Genomic DNA, 18541 nt, shown 5'->3' with positions numbered 1-18541 from the left:
CAGTCTTGTTTTGTCAATAATTACAAGTGTTGAGTTACAACCAACTAAACTTCCGAAATTCAAAATGAGGGCTCCTTAAGGCATCTGGGAAAATCCTTTCACCTGGTCATAATCATCCCAACAATATGTTGAGCCGAATATTAAAATGCAAATTTCCTTATATTTCTCAGCTCTTTTTGTACTCAAGCTGTGTTTCACATGACTTGTCAAACACAGGTTTAACATATCTAGTTTGGATGAATGTTTCATAATGAGTGTTGGTTATTGTGTAATAACTTAGAGAGGGACAAGTTAAAAACAATTCGACACTATTAGCGGGCCTTCAGTGGGCGACTTTAGTCCAATATAGTGTTTTTGTAATCTTTTACAGTATTGAGTGATCAATCTCATTTTTCAATCCTGTCTCTGTTTGTCAATCTCAAAGTCTGTTTATGAACATATATAACTGCAACAGTCAAATAATGCTTAATTAAAAATGGAACATTTAAACAAAATGTAAGTCTTCAATTTCAACGGAACCAATTTGATTTATAGAACTGTTAAACTGTTCATTTATGCTTCTTTATATATATATTTTTTAACTTTTTTTAATACTAAATATTCTTTGAATAAAATAATTAACTTTTGATAAATTGGGAGGTCATATTGTTTATATAGAATTTACAATACTGACATAGAAGTCTCAGTAAAACAAGCTGTGCAGCTGTTCATGGTCTTAGAGGAATCTGCTTTAGAGACCAAATGTAACTAAAGTTGGGAAAAACATCATACATTTTGTAGCAGTGAAAAAAAATGGGGATTTGCTGGCGTGTATAATAAGGATTGTTGGGTCTGGAGAAGGAAAGTACTGGTATGGATTTCAGCCACAGCCGAGGAGCTGAACGCAGAAAGGAAAAACTTGTGTAAAGCTTCCAAAATCTACTGTAAACAATTGAAACACCAGTTGTGTTGGCATATCACTACAGAATCATGCCACAAAACTACAAAACATTTTCCCTTCATTGGATAAATAAACACAGACTCTGTTGTTGTTTACTTGTTCCTCCTTGTTCTTATGACCCCCTCTCCTCTCCTGGAGAGCCAACAGGGCAGTGTTTATTTACACCAGGTATAATATTACAGATCAAGATGCTCCCTATAGATTTCTCTATAGAGGAAGATGGTCATATTTATGTATTTTTTATTCCCTCGTAATGTGATGGTAACACGGATTAACTGCATTTCCCCATGTTTTCATATGGGGAAATGAAGTTTATAACAGCAGCCAACACTAAATTCTCTTTAGGCTAGAATTCAGTAAGCTGGTCTAAATGTTTACACAGAATTTATTTGTCACAGATGAAGACAAAGAACATTCAAGTGAATGTTCGTTGAATGTAGAGTTTGGTTGTGCTATTTGCCTCTCGGCTCCTCACAATAACAACAGCCTCTCTCTCTCCTCTTCAGCATTCTTAGCCAGATCATCGTGAGTCAGTATTTCATGAGAAACTTTGATTGAATTTGTTTAAGAGTTTGAGAGGGGCACCGGGTGTCTACTCAGGAATGCAAACACAGTGTGCCAGGGGTCGGGGTCAGGGTCAAGGCTCATCGCAGCAGCTGCAATCTCTGTTGGAACCCATAAAGCCTTTCTCTTAGTGTCATCAGATGTGATGCACCCTCCTGTCCTCTTAACCTACGGTGGCCCTGAAAGCTCAACGAACGGCAACTTAAGAAAACACATGCAAGTTGACAAAACACCTGCAAAAAGAGAAAAGCGCTGCAAATACCGGAACGAGCTGCAAATAGAGAAACGCGCAGCAAATACCGTAACGCGTTGCAAAAACCCAAACGCGCAGCAAGAAGCCAAACGCGCAGCAAGAAGCCAAACGCGCAGCAAGAAGAGGCCACAACACAACGGAAGTGTTTCCAGGGGACAGCTAAAAGTGATGGACACTGCTGCCACAAAAACGTCCAATACACCATAGAAATTCGGTTCCACGCAGGGTTCGGCCAACCGCGGCTCTTCGGCCCCTCTGCAGTGGCTGTACAGTACAATGTTGTGCATATGTTTAGCGAACGCTGAACTTAACGAATCAGTTTTCATATTATTAACGTGAACGTAACGATGAACGTGAGTGAACGTCACGTACATTTTTTAAATCATCACCGTATCAGGCCATCATGAAATACCAGGAGCGGGCGAGTGTGTGTGTGTGTGTGTGTGTGTGTGTGTGTGTGTGTGTGTAGCGAGTGCTCCGGTCCCGGGCATAGACTGTATATAGGTCCCGGGTCCCGGGGCTCCGACCCCGCCCACTCGCTTTTTTGATAGTAAAGGTTTCGTACCCCTGCACACTATGGACAATATATTGCCTCACAAACAGGGGCTTGCTTGTTAGCGCTGTTTATTCAGTTTAACAGGAGAAGACGACATGTCTCTAGATCGGATCATCTTCCGTGATCAGAGCTCACTGTGGCTCTCTCCGAGTGAGTGGGCGGGGTCGGAGCGCCGGGGGACACACGTACACACACACACAAACACACACACACACACACACACACACACACACACACACTCGCCCGCTCCTGGTATTTCATGATGGCCTGATACGGTGATGATTTAAAAAATGTACGTGACGTTCACTCACGTTCATTGTTACGTTCACGTTAATAATATGAAAACTGATTTGTTAAGTTCAGCGTTCGCTAAACATATGCACAACATTGTACTGTACAGCCACTGCAGAGGGCTGAAGAGCCGCGGGTGGCCGAACCCTGTGTGGAACCGAATTTCTATGGTGTATTGGACGTTTTTGTGGCAGCAGTGTCCATCACTTTTAGCTGTCCCCTGGAAACACTTCCGTTGTGTTGTGGCCTCTTCTTGCTGCGCGTTTGGCTTCTTGCTGCGCGTTTGGCTTCTTGCTGCGCGTTTGGGTTTTTGCAACGCGTTACGGTATTTGCTGCGCGTTTCTCTATTTGCAGCTCGTTCCGGTATTTGCAGCGCTTTTCTCTTTTTGCAGGTGTTTTGTCAACTTGCATGTGTTTTCTTAAGTTGCCGTTCGTTGAGCTTTCAGGGCCACCGTACTTAACAGTGCAGCCAACGTCTTTAAACAAGGACAACTCAACTGCTCTCTCTCACACCTTCTGTGACAACTCAACCAGAAGACTAAATTAATCTTTATATTTAAATCAAAGATTTGTACAGCATTTTTCCAAAGTTTACCACATTACTTTAGTAATGAGTGGAAGCAGTTTAACTCATAACTGTTCATATCATTAATGTTCCACAAGCAGAAATTGTACGGATTGTGTTTCACTGACTGTTTAGTTTGTAATATTTCCTTTTATGTATTTTTATAGGGCTACTATTGTAATGATATCAGATTATGTATCTATTATAATCACAATTTTTTATTATACATTTATCTGATAGCGCTTGGATACAACAAGGCTGTTTCTTCTCTCCTTTATGTCTGTACCATAAAACTATACGAATAGATTATGTGATTAATGAGCGCTTTCAGTGGTCTGTGCTATGCTGTACTGTGCTGGGGAGGAGAGGGGGTCAAATCAACCTTTTTTATTAGATAAGTCCTACACAATTATACATGAATAAATAGAAGTGTATTTTAAAAAGGAGGGACATTGTTATGTATTTATTTATTCTTTGTAAACACTGCTCTTGACACTGCAGCTACAGGCCATCGATCCATGACGTCAGCACGTCCTCACGTGCCCTGCTGAAGTTGATGGTGCTTTCAAGTACCCTCAGGACAAAGTAGAGCTTCCCCGATCTGTCTTCTCTGCCATGTTGCGTATTAAGCGGCAGCAGAAAAGTAAGACGCTTGTCAAAAACACCACTACTTATTCTGCTGTAGTCACAAAGTGTGTGAGTATGAGCTATATGCAAGAATGTATGATAAAAGAACATCATATATATTATTTGTTTCGTTTTGATTGATAACCTACAGAATCGTTCCCTTGTTTGGCGAATTCCTACGTTTTGAAAACATGGGAATTCAGATATTTCTCACAGCACATGAAAGCGACATCTTAACTTATGGCGAACGATGAAGAAAACACGTTGTTGTGAGTTTGGAGACGATGTAAACATTAACACACTACTAACACGTTCCCATTGACCACAATACCGCTGGTGCGTGGACGGTGCTGCGTTCGAGACCCGTCGTCACTCTGTTATGATGATGATGATGATGATGATGATGAAGATGAGGAGGAGGAGGGTCTGGAGCTGACTGAGCGGGGACCGAGGATGAGCGCCACCGCCGCCAGCTGGTAAACAAATACATGTTGTGTGTGTCGGAGGAGACATGAGACATAGCAGCGACATTAGGGGGTGAAGACAGGCAGGGTAAGTGAGGGCAGGTGGGGCAGAGATGGGAGACGACGGCGCACTGCTCCAAATTCATCCGCTTGAGCGAAGGAGGAGGAGGGCAGCGCTCCGGGCACAATATCCTCCGAGAGGAACCGTGGTTCGGTAATTCAAGCAGCTGTAAACACCGCCTCACTGCGCCGCATCCCAAACAAGCGGCTCGTACCGTCTCCGGTTCATCGCTTTAAGCAGACATGTCCTTCACGATGGAGGATAACTTGGAGTCGGGCTGGGTAGCCGTCCGCCCCAACGCGTTTGAGGAGAAGGAGAAGCATAAATTCGTCTTCATCGTGGCCTGGAACGAAGTGGAGGGTAAATTTGCGGTTACGTGTCACAACAGAACGGTGCAGAGGAGAAGCTTCGGCAGGGACCCGCTGCTGCTGGTGGAGGCGACTGGTCAAGATGGAGACAAAACAAAATGGCCCGAAAGTCCTGTCAGGGATAAAGGGTCCAGCAGGAGCCCGGCGGGTAGAGGAGCCGGAGGGGCTGCGGTAAAAGCCAAGTCTTCGATCGCGACTAAAGCAAGTCCTGTCAAAATCCAGACTGTGGTCAAATGTGCAGCATCTCCCGTCGGCCCCGATCCTGGGTCCCCCTCTCTGGACAGCCTGGACCTGGAGGAGCTGGACGCTCTGAGCCGGGAGGACTGCAGCTGGGCCGGGCTCTTCTCCTTCCAGGACCTCCGGGCCGTTCACCAGCAGCTGTGCTCGGTCAACTCGGACCTGGAGCCCTGCCTGCCGGTGTTTCCCGAGGAGCCGGTCGGGATGTGGACAGTGCTCTTCGGCCCAGCGGAGGTATCCGAGGCCGAAATGGATGAGCTGTGCTACAGGCTGCAGGTGTACCTGGGCTACGCGCTCGACACGTGTGGGTGGAGGATCCTCTCGCAGGTTCTGTTCACGGAAAACGACGACCCAGACGAGTACTACGAGAGCCTGAGCGAGCTGCGTCAGTCCGGGTACGAGGAGGCGCTCAGCCGTGCAACAAAACATCTGCAGGAGGTGAGAGATTCCCTGATCCTCCCACAGCACCTCCCTGAATACACCACCTGCCTATTTCACATCTGCACAACGCATCCACATGTAGCGGTACACAGCAGCATCCGAGCATAAACACTGGCTTCCTGTTGTAGAGGCCAAACCAGCTGGTCTCCTGGAATCTGTGTCAGACCATAAAGATGATGAGGAAATGTGATGCACAAGGCATTAATCTGAGGAGGACGGCTGCATCCCATTAAGTGCAAAACAGTAGAGCACAGGTTAAGAGAAGGCATGTGATACTGTATTGAGGTTCTCCATAAGTCACACAACCACAAAACTTTAGTAAACTTGAGTACAAACTAAAGAAACACAAAGATTGTGTATTTGAATCATCACTTTTATTATGCTTCATCTTATCTGCGAAATGTATATAATCCAGCACACTCAGTCCTTGCATGGGACCTCTTTTCAGGCTTTGCACGATAACTTGGTTTGCATCACACATTAGATACATACAGCATGGAGATAATCGAGAGCTGTGAGAAGAGGAAGTTACACTGTGAAACTAGCTGTAAGACAATCTACCCTCTGTAGACTTCGGCAAGGCAAAAAATATACATGCGTCCTTTAACACTCCCACACTGACCAGATAGTTGACAGGGACAAGGTTGAGGTTTTTCTTGGATCTCTATGAAAGATTTCCTGAAAATCAGTGGAGGAACCAGCCCAACATGTCAATGCGAGAAAGAAAGAATGTTTTAAAACCCTCATGCACACAAACAAAAAGTCAAGTGCAACAACAACATTTGTGAGCAGCACTGCTCACAGGTTTCTTCCATGACTTTACTAACTATTAACATTTAGGTGCAGTGTTTCAGAATGTAGTCAGCATTTTTTAAAGGATTATTTCTTATTTTAAGAGGATTTAAAGTTACACACAGTATTCAAATGTTTATTGAATCACTTACGATATCATTCAATGTTATTAATCAGGTTTTGTCCTTATTACAATCCATTAATATGACTCATATGGTTATGAATGAGTTACATGTATTTGATTCAATTAAGTCTTCAATTTATAAAATTTCCTTTTTTTCACAATTATGTGAAACGTGTATGTAAATAATATAATCGAACATAGTTGTTCTCTGTATTTATCTCTGATTGGACACAGTGATTACAGACAGAGGCCTGCTCAACACCAGCAGCAGCAGCAGCTAGTGATTGATGAACTGCTCCTAGGATAAACAGACACTGTATTGATACGCTCTGGCCCTCACATTTTCCCACTTATCAATGAGGGTAGATTAATGCATCCCTGACTCACACAGCCAGACAGCGGAGGAGCCCCTTTGAGAGAGCAAGGGAGAGGGAGTGTTAATGGAGGTTTTCTATTATTAGCATCACACTCCTGGCAATGACGGTAAATGGTACATCAACATTTCCCATGTTTACCCGGGTTTAGAAAATACATCTAGGACTGCACATGTAGGAAAGTAAAAAAAAGATTTATTTTAGGCGTGCACTGTTCATGTCTCATGCTTTTATCTCCAGTAAAATTGACGATTGCAACAGACTTTTAACAGGACTTCCTTAAAAAGACATTCATGCACCTACAACTCATTCAAAATTTAGAGGTAAGAGTTCTGACCAAAACCAAAAGAACAGGCCACATCGCCCCTGTTCTGAAATCTCTACACTGGTAAGTAAGGAGAGAGAGACTTAATGTCTATTTACTCTGATTGTTTATATGATTTCCGGCCAATGAGTTTCCTCTCTGCTGTGTTTATGGCACTGAAAAGAAGCTGTGAGCAGTCATTCCACCCAGTCAGTCCCACACCCAGTGCCATTAGCACACACACACACACACACACACACACACACACACACACACACACACACACACTGACAGACATATCCACACACACAAACACACACACACACACACACACACACACACACACACACACACACACACACTAGAAAAAAGAAACAAAAACCAGACACAGGAGGTGTTGGCCTACTGTCATTACTGGAAAAAAACCAAAACTGAATGACGTTGTGTTTATCCTGAGGATGAAGGAGGAGCTCCTGAGCTCTACTGTCTGCAGTGGCAGCAGCAGTGCTCTGTAATTCATTTAACACAGTCACAGTTTGTTGTTTCTTAAGAAAACTATCTCTCTCCCCCTCTCCCCCTCTCTATCTATCTATCTATCTATCTATCTATCTATCTATCTATCTATCTATCTATCTATCTATCTCTATCTATCTCTATTTCTATCTCTCAAACACACACACTCACACACATCCTCCTACTCAATTTGCGGGCTGAGTTAATGGCTATTTCAGTGCTTCGACTGTAGCCCTACAGGATTGTTCAGTCTGGCAAAAATGTGTGTGCGTATCGATCGTATTCCCAGCAGCAGAAAGGACTCTGCTCATTGAGTGCACTCAGATACACTCCTATTATTCACTGTTACACAAAGCATCCCAATCGTCTGATAGAGATTTGCAGGCTTCCATTTAGTGCTGAGTTACACTAAAAGACGTATTTAAATTGGTTCACCTGACTTTTACTTAGTGATAGCTGTTACTCTGCAATACAGACACAAATCTGCTGAATACATGACAGCTACTTGAAGCATGTTTTTCAACTACACAGAATGAAAATATTTTAAAAGGGAATGTAGAAATGGGCTTGAACTTGGTTCTAAGGAAACAAACGTATTTGAATCTATTTATTTGCGTGTTGCAGCTGCTGGAGAAGCACAGGACCATGGACAGCATGGTGGAGCTGTTGGAGCTCTATGAGAAAGAAGACCTGGCCTATGGAGGTCTACTGGATGCCTCCACAGAGCTGTACCAGTATCTGCTGCAGCCTTTCAGAGACATGAGGGAACTGGCGATGCTACGCAGACAGCAGATCAAGGTAACCCTCCGCAGCTGTTTGAGTGAATATATGCACATTGAACATATGCAACAAATAATTTAAAAGTCTGCACCACAAGAGACAGACACACTCTCAGCATTTTTAATCCATTGATTCTTATGTCTGGGCCCAAATCCTGTAGCGACCCAGTAATTTGTTGGGATTTTACCAAGCCTCTTGATGCTCCACTGACAAGAACACTGTATACAAGACATTTAACTAGGAGAAAATGACAAAGACCAATATGAGCACGTTTTTTCCCTGTGCCTTCGGGTAGTTTGCTCTAGATCTCTGATTCAGATGCTATAATTAAATTGCATACGTGAGAAGCTGACCACTGTACAGATGGGCCTCAGTTCAGAGATTAATTTCAGTATGTCTCTGAAGACACAGACATAAAATAAAATATGAAATACAATGTGTGCTCACTGAAAATTCTCTTAAACTAGGTTCCGCTCTTTGCGTGTGCATCACTGTTCATGTATGTGCATGTCTGACTGTGATGTGTCATGAAAAATGTGCTAGTTTTATGCTCATTAAAGCAAAGGGAGGGGATGAGATGTATCTAATTGCAAAGAGAAGACAGAGGCTTGTGAGTGGATCAACAGCGGAAAGGCTTTGTTCAATCACTGCACTGCTGATGGCACATTTATATTTAGCTCCCTGACTCACACACAGAACATCAGTAATAAAAACACTTCAGTATCATATTACCACACGACATCCGTCAACAATGAGCACATATGGCCTTTTCCAACCTCAGCTGTGAACAGACTTCCTGTCAGTTCTTTTTCCTTTGCCACAATATCTGAAGCACTTCTTGCACGTGCCATGTGGATGTTGAGTTATGTGCTGTGAGCCGCATGGATCTCCTGTTCCCCGACGTTTCGCAGAGACATGAATAAATGATATTGTGTGCAGTCCTATAGGTTTACAGCAGGCACAGGCTGATGCTGACCCACTGGGATCAGCAGCCGTGTAGCAGACTTTGAAAGATGGAGAGTGAAATTAAAGACCTCTAGAGTTTAGGTGTGGCTGAATGAAGTCCGGAACCTTTTAGCGGAAGACTGAAATGTAAGCGTGCTGTGATGTATCTCAATGAGCTGAGTGACATCTTTTTACAGAGGGGGGGAATAAACCCACTTTATTCCTGTGCAATTTTACATCCTATCGGCTTAGTATGAACTATGGAAATAAAGAACAACAAGGAACATCACATCATAAAAAGCTGTATATAGTATAATTGATAAAAAAGTTAAAGAAAAGTTTGTGTTGTCAATCAAATGACACTGGAATCTGTAATCAGACGAATAAAAGCAGTATAATCCGGGTTGCCTTCGAATTAAACATAAAAAACATTTGAAGCAAATTAAACCATTTAACCTAATTGATCAAACATTGAAATATGCCTCAATCATTTAACACGAAGTCGGCAGAGCACCCTAATGCACACAGGTTATCTTACTGGTTTTAGATGATGTGCTGGGTTGGTCGTTGAGCTGTGAAGTATAAACTGCCGTTTGCCAAGTTTACAGTGGACTTTGTGGTGATTGCATTTCTAAAATGCCGTCACACTAAGGACTTCTGTCAAATTATGCTACTAGTTTGAATCAGACTCCATGAGGTGTTGAGTAAACATCAAAGTTCAAAGTAGCTTGATAGTGTAGGTGGTAATTATTTTGGTAGTGTGTCCCTCCTCTCACCAAAAATAATGGAGAATAATATTGATTTGCCAAACTTGATTCTTAGTTTTGGCTGCGCTTTCTTTAAAATCACTATCTCAGTAGTTCAAAGTTCTTGCCACAGTTGACTCCCTGCTTCCACACTTGTAAGGTATGAAATGAGTTCAGGTATTTTGTGTGTAAACATGTTTGAATAAATGATCCCTGGGAGGCTTTGTAAGAATAACATCCTGAAAAAGTCAGGTCCCACCGAGATTTGAACTCGGATCGCTGGATTCAGAGTCCAGAGTGCTAACCATTACACCATGGCACCATCTATCTGGGTGGTAGGGGGAGAGTGGATCGGCTCTTGTGGGTCTATTTATAGCGAGTAGTCAAATTTCCTTCCGTCACTTCTACAAGTTGTCATTTATGTTTCTAAACTCAATTTCTCATTTCATAATCAAGTTAACAAAAAGACAATAGTGCAAATGAGAGAATTCGAAGTTCTTAAAAAGTTTTTTTAAGTTGGTATTTGAAATTTGAAGCCAGGCTGAAATTTGAGCCTGGCTCACTGGCTCAAGCATACCGAGTACTAACTATAACACCGCAGAAACATGTTTTTTAATCCAATAGCCAAACACTTGTTCAAATATTTACAGTTAAAGTAAAGTTGTGGTGTCAAATGATGAATTAAAAAAAGAAGTTGAATCAACAGGAGAGTGAGAGTAAAGGTTAATATCCTTTAAATGTTCTTTTCACCTTTTGCGTAGATGAAATGTTGATAACACACAAAACACATTGAGTTTTTTGACGAGGTTTGTATGTTGCTGAGAGCAGCTTGAGCTACTAACTGAGTCGTAGCATCTTAATATCATAACCATCCTCTATTCTTATGCAGTAACTGTAGAGATTACCTATATGTTTTCAAGTTAGATTTTAAATAGTCGGTTGATGCAACACTAACTTGAGTTGCACCACTGAATATGAATACAACAGTTCTTAAATTAAACATTGATAATGGGGGGAAAAATCCGAGGAGTTCGCACAGGACGAAGTTGCAGTGGAAAATGATACTGGTGCACTGCTGGGTCGTGCAGCGTGAGCCCAGGTATAGAGAGGTAACTCAGGGTCACACAGAGATGCTGTGTAACTCAGTAACCCATAGTGCTTATTTTCCTTCTTGTGTTACACTGCTCTTGTTTTCCCCTCTGACATTTGGTCATTTAAATTCCAGATTTTTGTCTTTAAACTCAATATTTTTAATCGGCCTTGCTCCGTCTGTGATAGTTTTGTCTGTATGGGGATAAAGGAATGTCAGATGCTCTCAAAATGGTCCTAAAATTCAGTTAAATCAAAATATAAAATTTTAAAATAGGCTTTAAGTGGTTGTTTAAGTCTTTATATATATAATTTTGTCATATAAGGAAAAATTAACAATAGTTTTAAGCAATTCAATATTGATAAGGTGTTGATATTTTTGTAAGTTGGTTTAAAATGGATTTGTTGTTAACCTTATGACATCGATGCTGATATTTGAAAAAGTAGGAAAAAACTGTGTTTGTAAAAGTGTGTTCAAATTCGTTCCTTATTTAATTCAGACAACATTTCTCCGCAACATGTGAAGGTATAAGGATAAGTCTTTTATCTAATCATTCCCTTACTGAGGACCGTCATTGTCTCTCTCTCGACAGATCTCCATCGACAATGACTACTTGGGCCTAAGGCGGATAGAAGCGCTAAAGAAGGAGGACTGTGACTGGCAGAAGAAAGCTCAGGAGGCAGTGCTTAACATCCAGGAGTTTACAGTCAAGTACTTTGAGATCACTGCCAGAGCCAAGAAAGGTATGGCACACTTTCATTGTCACTGCCAATGTCGAGTCAATAAAGCAGCAGAGGAATGACTTTGAATGATCACACACACACACACACACACACATACATACACACACACATACACACACACACACACACACACACACACACACACACACAGAGACAACATACAGCGTTAGCATTGGGCTGCTATTGACCTGTGTTTGGATTTGAGCGCCAGGGCTAATGTGATTTGGAAGTAATGAGACAGCGCACACAGCCATGCTTTGACAGGGACCGGAGGAAACAAGGACATCCTATTGATCAAACAGCTCTGCCAGCACTTCCTCTCTGTGCGGGGTTTCTCCACAGTAGGCCCCTGCTTATCCCATTTTTTCTCCAATGCTGATTAGTCCATCGGTTATATGAATCTCTTTAGATCAAAAATCTATTAAGTGAGGGGCTTCAAAAGCAGGATGTTGTAGTGCTCAAATGTGGCCAATAGATGTCTCTCTCTGCATAACTGTAATAAACCTTTACTCTGTGAGACTCAAGTCGTCACATTAAAAGGAACTAAATCATAAGTGACATGTTGACTCCCTGACATGAGCATATGTGACATTTAATGGTGTGAAGTGTAACTCAGTTACCTCTACTTAGTTTTTGAGTTTGTGTGTGCAGGGGTGTTTGAGCGTATGAAAGTGGACCAGCGTAAGTTTGGCAAATCCTCGTGGACGGCAGCGGTGGAGCGCATGGAGAGAATGCGCTACTCTGCCGCCAAGGAAACCCTGCAGCTCCAGAGAGCCAGGGAGATCAGCCTGGAGCAGAGGAAACACACCCTGCGAGACGAGGTGTGGTAGTGACGCTGCACAGCATCCAAATCACATGCACAGACACAAACACACTCACAGACATTGTGTCCTTTGATCTGTCCTCTCAGATGCAGAGTCTGTGCAGCAGTGAGGATGCAATGGTCCTCTTGGACCACATGGAGACACAGTACTATGAGCTCCAGCTGCAACTGTATGACATCCAGGCAGATATACTACAGTGTGAAGAGCTGCTCCTCACCGCACAGCTCGACAGCATTCGCAGACAAATGTCAGGTACAAACTGATTCTGGCTGAATTTACGAGCTGCTTTTGGATAAAAGTTCTCAGGATAAGCTGCTTGTGATGCATAATAACATTTTCTAGACCATTGGTTCCATAACTAGAGGTCGGGACACCCTGGGGGGTCACAAGACAACAGAGGGATAGTCACGTAATAATTTTCAAAAATATTATTAAATTGGAAACAATTAGCCATATTTGTTAGAAAAGATCAACTTTTTTAGCCATGAAAATAAAAGAAATCTCGTCAGCTTCCTGATTTTATTAGCCCCCACATGACACCTGAGGTGATTGACAGATAAGTGATAGCAACACTTGCAGCAAGTTCATATACAACACAGCAAACATTGTGACATTTGCAAGTAGGTCGTTTTTTTATTTGCAAAATACCTGAAATCAAACTTTTGTCTGCTCCAACCACTTCCAGGGCTAACGGGGGTCATAAGTCTCAGGCAGGGGCAGAAAGGTTTGGAAATCTCTGTTCTTGAGAATGTTGAGAAGACACAAAATTGTACAAACTATTCTATATTGCTGGCTGTGCGTAAACCTGTTACAAGACTAATCCATTTATCCTTCTTTCTTTCGATATTTAATCTAGAATTCTAAAATCATAAAATGAAAACAAAATATTTGTTATTTGGCATTTGTTTATTTATCCGATACCAAAAAACAAATACCAATTTGTTGCTTGAATCAAAAATAGGAAATTAAAAAAGCTGTTTTTTTATACATAATTTGTCAGACGTGCGTGTCTTGAAACGAATGATACATGGATCAAGACTGTCTGGATTTTTACCGCGGTGTCACATGAAAGATCTGTAACTTTGTGTCTGGCTAAATCTTTATTCTTGTGTCCATGTGCTTTCAGAGCGTCAGGAAGAAGTGGTGTACTATGACACCTTTGAATGTGCTGATGAAATTACAGAGGATGATACTGCAGAGAAGGAAGAGCTGCACAGACTTCAGGTCAGCACTCGACAGCTGGAGGCCAGAAGGGGGCGCATCACTGCCAAGCGCTCCTATCTGAAGAACAAGAGGGTGAGTATCCTTCACTCACACTTGTGTTCAATCCTAAAATTGAAACCTGGGTTCTACATATGGTAAGTGCATAGTATTCAATACAGAGTATAGAACTAAAATATCACTCAGTAGAGCTCCTTCCTCCGCCGAGAATCAACAGTCTCCTTTAATTAAAACAAGCCACTTTAATCAGCGACACATTGTTTGCAATTAGAGGTTTCTAGCCCTATTTACTTTGCAATACACCGGCTAGAAAAGCTTATACCTCTATGAAACCATTTAAATCCACAAGATCTAGAACAAACAAATGCAGATGAAAACATAACCTCCTTGGCCGAGGTAATAAAGTGTGTTCATGCTGTAAAAGTGACACTTGAAACTTTGTCCTGTTGTATCAAGAAACAGCTAAAAATATGAACTTTCAATTTGAATATGGGCTGCCTCTCTTCCTTCTTTGCTGTTGGTTGTATTGTCCACAAATAATAAGATAGCGTTTACTTAATCAATTCAATTGTTGTTGTTATGCACTGTAACTATTCTTGACAATTTTGGATTGGGTTGTGAGATTACCCAAAAGGTGGACATGTAAAGTAAACTGCTGTTATCTTAAATGTCCACTATCTATCAAAACAGTCAATGTTGCATACAACAGAATTATAAAGGAAGCAGTTGTTCCATTGATGGACGTGTGTATGAAAATGTGTGTTTGTTTTTTCCACTCGTCTGTCTGCAGGAGATCTGTGTATCCAGCCACACTCAGAAACAGCAGAATCATCAAACTGTCCACAAAGACTCTAAAGCTCACAAGGTCTTACAGGTAGATGTGTTTCTTATGTCTGTATCTGTGCGGTGTTATCAGTAACTCCCTCCGTCTCAAAGTCATTGAATTCATTTCCAGCTGAAAAAGGAAGAAGAGGAAGATGAGGAGAGGAAGAATAGTAGAGTAAGTCAGGAGAGGCAGAGAACTCTGGACAGACTACGCACTTTCAAACAGGTTTGGTTCTCTTATTTTCTGTAAGTGTCACTGAACGTTTCCTCCTATTTTTTTTACTGATGCCCTTATCTCTGCGTCTTCTCCAGCGGTACCCAGGTCAGGTGATTCTGAAGTCCACTCGACTACGTGTGGCCCACACCAGAAGAAGAGAGCGAGGACGGACCGTGGAGCTGAGCAGCGTGAGGGAGGAGTGCGTCCAGCCGCAGGGCCAGCCGCTGTGTCTCAGCACCAGTGTGCAGACGGAACCCAGCTCCACGCTCACCACTCAGCCCGTCACAGCCCTCACGGCGTCCCTCCCTCCGCTGCCTGTGCCCGTTCCTGCAGAGTCCTCCTGCTCCCCCTGCTCGCTGTCCTCCCTGCTAGCCTCCCCTATCACCCCTCCACCTCCACCACCCCCTCCACCTCCCCCGCCAACAAGGGAGGGGCATTCGCCTTCGGAGAGCCCAGGCTGGCACGGGCCAAAGGCTGAGGGGAAGGGTGCAACAGAGGCGCTTTCTCTCTCCCCGCTCGGCCCGTTCCTCCCTCGCTTCTTTGACAGCAGCCAACTGATGAATGCCCGTAAAAAGCTGAGGAAAACTCCAGAGTTTGACGCCAACAGAAGAGGTAAAGGACCATGTAATAAAAGTCTCTCGGGAGCGTTTTAGATTATCTAGCTGCACTCACTGTATGTCTTCTCTTCCATCTGCTTGCAGTTAGCTCACCCATGGACGAGGTGCTGGCCTCCCTGAAGAGAGGAAGCTTCCACCTGAGGAAGGTTGACCAGCGATCTCTGCCCCCCTCCAAGGATGACGACGAGACAAACAGCATCCTGGCTCAGATTCGTAAGGGCGTCCAACTGAGACGTGTCCCCCATAAAGAGAGAAAGGACAAGGGAGAGCTCCCGGCCTCCACTGACCCCCTGACCAGGAGCATTCATGAGGCGCTGCGCCGCATCAAGGAGGCCTCACCGGATTCTGACTCGGATGATGATGGGCTCGCCTACCCTGACTGGGAAAGCTAAAGGGCTTGAGGCTCAGGCACAACAAATAACACTCACACACAAACACAAATGCCTGCACCCTCTGACATTGCATGAACTGTACTGTACTGCATTGTAGAGAGCTGCGCTGTACTGCAAACACACACACACATATACATCACTCACTCACTCACACAGCCCAGTCGCACATGTACAGTTCCCTGTGACTATGCCAGGACCCTTACTCAAACTGAATACCACTAAATGCTCCAAAGGAGGATGGTCGACCTGTTGGTTTTTCACACTGCATTCACCTCCATGAAAGACATGATCTGTCTGTTTTTTCCACTGTATGTCACTGTTTTCATTCCTGTAATCACACTCTAACAATGCCATGTTTTATTTTTTACTTTTGTCCTATGTTAGGTTGTTAAGCCCTGCACTGACCCTCTGTGGCCATTTTAACATTCAGAAATAGCACATTACACATTTTACATTGACACACTGTACTTACAGTTACTTGTAATACTGTAAACCTCATATCTTATCTTTACCAGTTGCCCCGAAGCATCAGAAATGAGAAACTGTAACAAAAAATGATATGTGGGTATGTTTGCTGATTTGAGGTCATGAGGGAAAACCTAAAAGAAGATTACACAGAAATTTAAACTGGTGTCGGGATTTACTGCCCAGATTGAAAACCATGGCACCATCAGGCATCACTTCTCCCCTGTTTTTGCTCATCCAGTGTATTATGACTGATCACACTGAGCTAAACAGCTGGTTTTTCCCTGTCACATGAGAGTGTGGTGGTGTCAGTCAGTGTAAAGACCCCTGCCTGTCTAATCTGACACTGTGCAAATACTGTAAATCCTTTAGTGTGTCACACCAGATTCGTGACCATCCCCCACCCTTGGCTTCTCTCTGGGTGAGGGAGGATGTATAGATCCATCTGTTCGACCCGCTCTGTATGGCCAGGCTGGTGAAACATGGACATATGCAGAGTCACCTATTTGTTTGTCACATCCGACAACATCTCTGACCTGCAGCGGGTCCCCTAGAGCAGGAGAGCTGAAAGAGAGTTTCTTCACCGAAGTGGAGGTCACGGTTACTGTCAGTAATGGTGTGGGCAGACTTGGTCGGTGGTTCCCAAACGTACGTGGGACAGTCATGGCTGAGCCGTGAGAGCGGTCACGCTGGTTTGAATGATGGATGGCATGTGGGAGGCTGGATTGTCTTGGAGCTGCAGGGAGCCACCGTGGGCTGTGGAGCAGGCGGTCTTGATTGATGTGGTCTCCTGCCATCTTATTTACTTTCTCTCCTCTTCTCTGTTGCATCTTCCCTAATTTCTTCCTCTGCACTCAGTGGGCAGAGCCGCACAGTGGGAGGTCTGTTACTCACAGTGCTTGAGGTGAAAACACGCTCACGCACACACGCATTGGATTCGTGCACTAAACTCACAGCCAACGTGAGCAAAAGTGAGTGTGCAGCCTTTACTGATATTTTTAAAATGGTTTGATGATATATGATACACATTCTGAATCACTTTATCTGTACAGAAACAACATTTTTTGTTGTTTGTTTTAAACACTGGTGAAACATTATCTCTGTTGTAGTTGAGGAGGCTTAAAAGTACTGAACATGCAGATATAGACCGAAAAAAGTTGCATTGAAGGGATAGTATGAGTGGACCAGTGAGATGCTTAGCGACAAAGGAAAGGGGCACACGCATATTTTAACATGAAGCAAAAACATGTGACATAAACTAAGCTCAGAGTCGGAGCAGCCTCAGCTTGGATGCAAAGATTTGCCTTTTTTCTTTCTCTCGTGCTTGTGTTGAGATGAATCATGAGGCCGATGATGTAAAACAGAAAAGTTATGAAGGTATATGTGACATTACACAGATGGAAAATATCTCAGTGCTAGAGGGGGGGTTATTATTTTCCCCGTCAGGGCAAGTCCGAGGCACTTTTAAATGTCTTATGTCACTGTCAGCACAAATGTTCTTCCATGGTAACCTCATCATGTACCGTAGCATGAGACAGAGATCTAACCCTGAACTTAAACCTAACCCAGAACACAGCTGGCTGGATGTCACCAGAACAGTTTCCCAAAAGATGTTGCTGCTCAAAACATTGGCCAACAATGTGCTGAAAACTTAAGGGAAACTGAGTTGAGAAAGTGACACCTCCGCCATGACCTGACTATCACCTGGGTCACCTTATAAACACACTGTCTTCTGTTTTAAACAGACCTTTAGCTATTAATAACCTTCACAAAGCTTGTTTGTCGGCTAACTGTAATTTTTCATCACTTTCTTTCTTTTTATTTTGCTTTATTCCAAAGTATTTCCAGCCAAATTTGTTTGCTTCTATACATTTCCTATGTGGTCCTGTTATCCTCTCTATATATACAATGTATGACCCTCTGTGTGTATAAGCAGTCACTTGACAAGTGCAATATCAGTATAAAGAAATGCACAAAAAGGGATGAAACAACTTAATGGGGGATAATGTGTTCAGATTACTTATTGCAGGTTTCGGTTGTTTTTACACAGATACTGTTCATTAAAGAAACCCTTCGGCCTTTAGTCCTATCACCTTCATTTATTCAGTTCTTTTTTTACAACATCACCCCTGCATTTGAATAAAACCTTGTGAAGATTGCCTCTATCACTGTCGACTGATTGAGTTAATAATGTGTTTTTAA

General features: G+C 42.9%; 1 protein-coding gene and 1 non-coding gene across 3 annotated transcripts; one reads left to right on the top strand and one right to left on the bottom strand.

Annotated features, from left to right (window-relative positions):
- Positions 1-4043: 4043 nt before the first annotated feature.
- Positions 4044-18504, top strand: LOC128437927 (junction-mediating and -regulatory protein). 2 transcript variants are annotated; one of them, XM_053420219.1, is made up of 11 exons: positions 4044-5364; positions 8099-8272; positions 11628-11778; positions 12430-12599; positions 12689-12854; positions 13288-13326; positions 13729-13898; positions 14614-14697; positions 14779-14874; positions 14961-15477; positions 15567-18504. In XM_053420219.1, the coding sequence occupies exons 1-11, from the start codon at positions 4564-4566 to the stop codon at positions 15872-15874; spliced, it is 2676 nt and encodes an 891-aa protein (XP_053276194.1). In that variant the 5' UTR covers positions 4044-4563; the 3' UTR covers positions 15875-18504. The 2 variants fall into 2 exon arrangements, with proteins under 2 accessions (XP_053276194.1, XP_053276195.1); XM_053420220.1 differs by lacking the exon at positions 13288-13326.
- Positions 10196-10267, bottom strand: trnaq-cug (transfer RNA glutamine (anticodon CUG)). The gene has a single exon. It is a non-coding gene; the product is annotated as a tRNA-Gln (tRNA).
- Positions 18505-18541: the final 37 nt, after the last annotated feature.

Source organism: Pleuronectes platessa, chromosome 4 (assembly GCF_947347685.1).
Source record: "Pleuronectes platessa chromosome 4, fPlePla1.1, whole genome shotgun sequence".
NCBI classification, from domain to species: Eukaryota; Metazoa; Chordata; class Actinopteri; order Pleuronectiformes; family Pleuronectidae; genus Pleuronectes; species Pleuronectes platessa.
The sequence above is the reverse complement of the archived record's forward strand: the minus strand, read 5'-3'. Positions and strand labels throughout refer to the sequence as shown.

What these genes read in the sequence shown, in the direction of transcription:
- LOC128437927 (XM_053420219.1), top strand. Translation starts at nt 4,564, where the DNA reads ATGTCCTTCACGATGGAGGATAACTTGGAGTCGGGCTGGGTAGCCGTC. An exon ending in AACACACCCTGCGAGACGAG is followed by an intron (nt 12,600 to 12,688) that starts GTGTGGTAGTGA and finishes CTGTCCTCTCAG; the next exon opens with ATGCAGAGTCTGTGCAGCAG. An exon ending in TCTCAGGCAGGGGCAGAAAG is followed by an intron (nt 13,327 to 13,728) that starts GTTTGGAAATCT and finishes ATGTGCTTTCAG; the next exon opens with AGCGTCAGGAAGAAGTGGTG.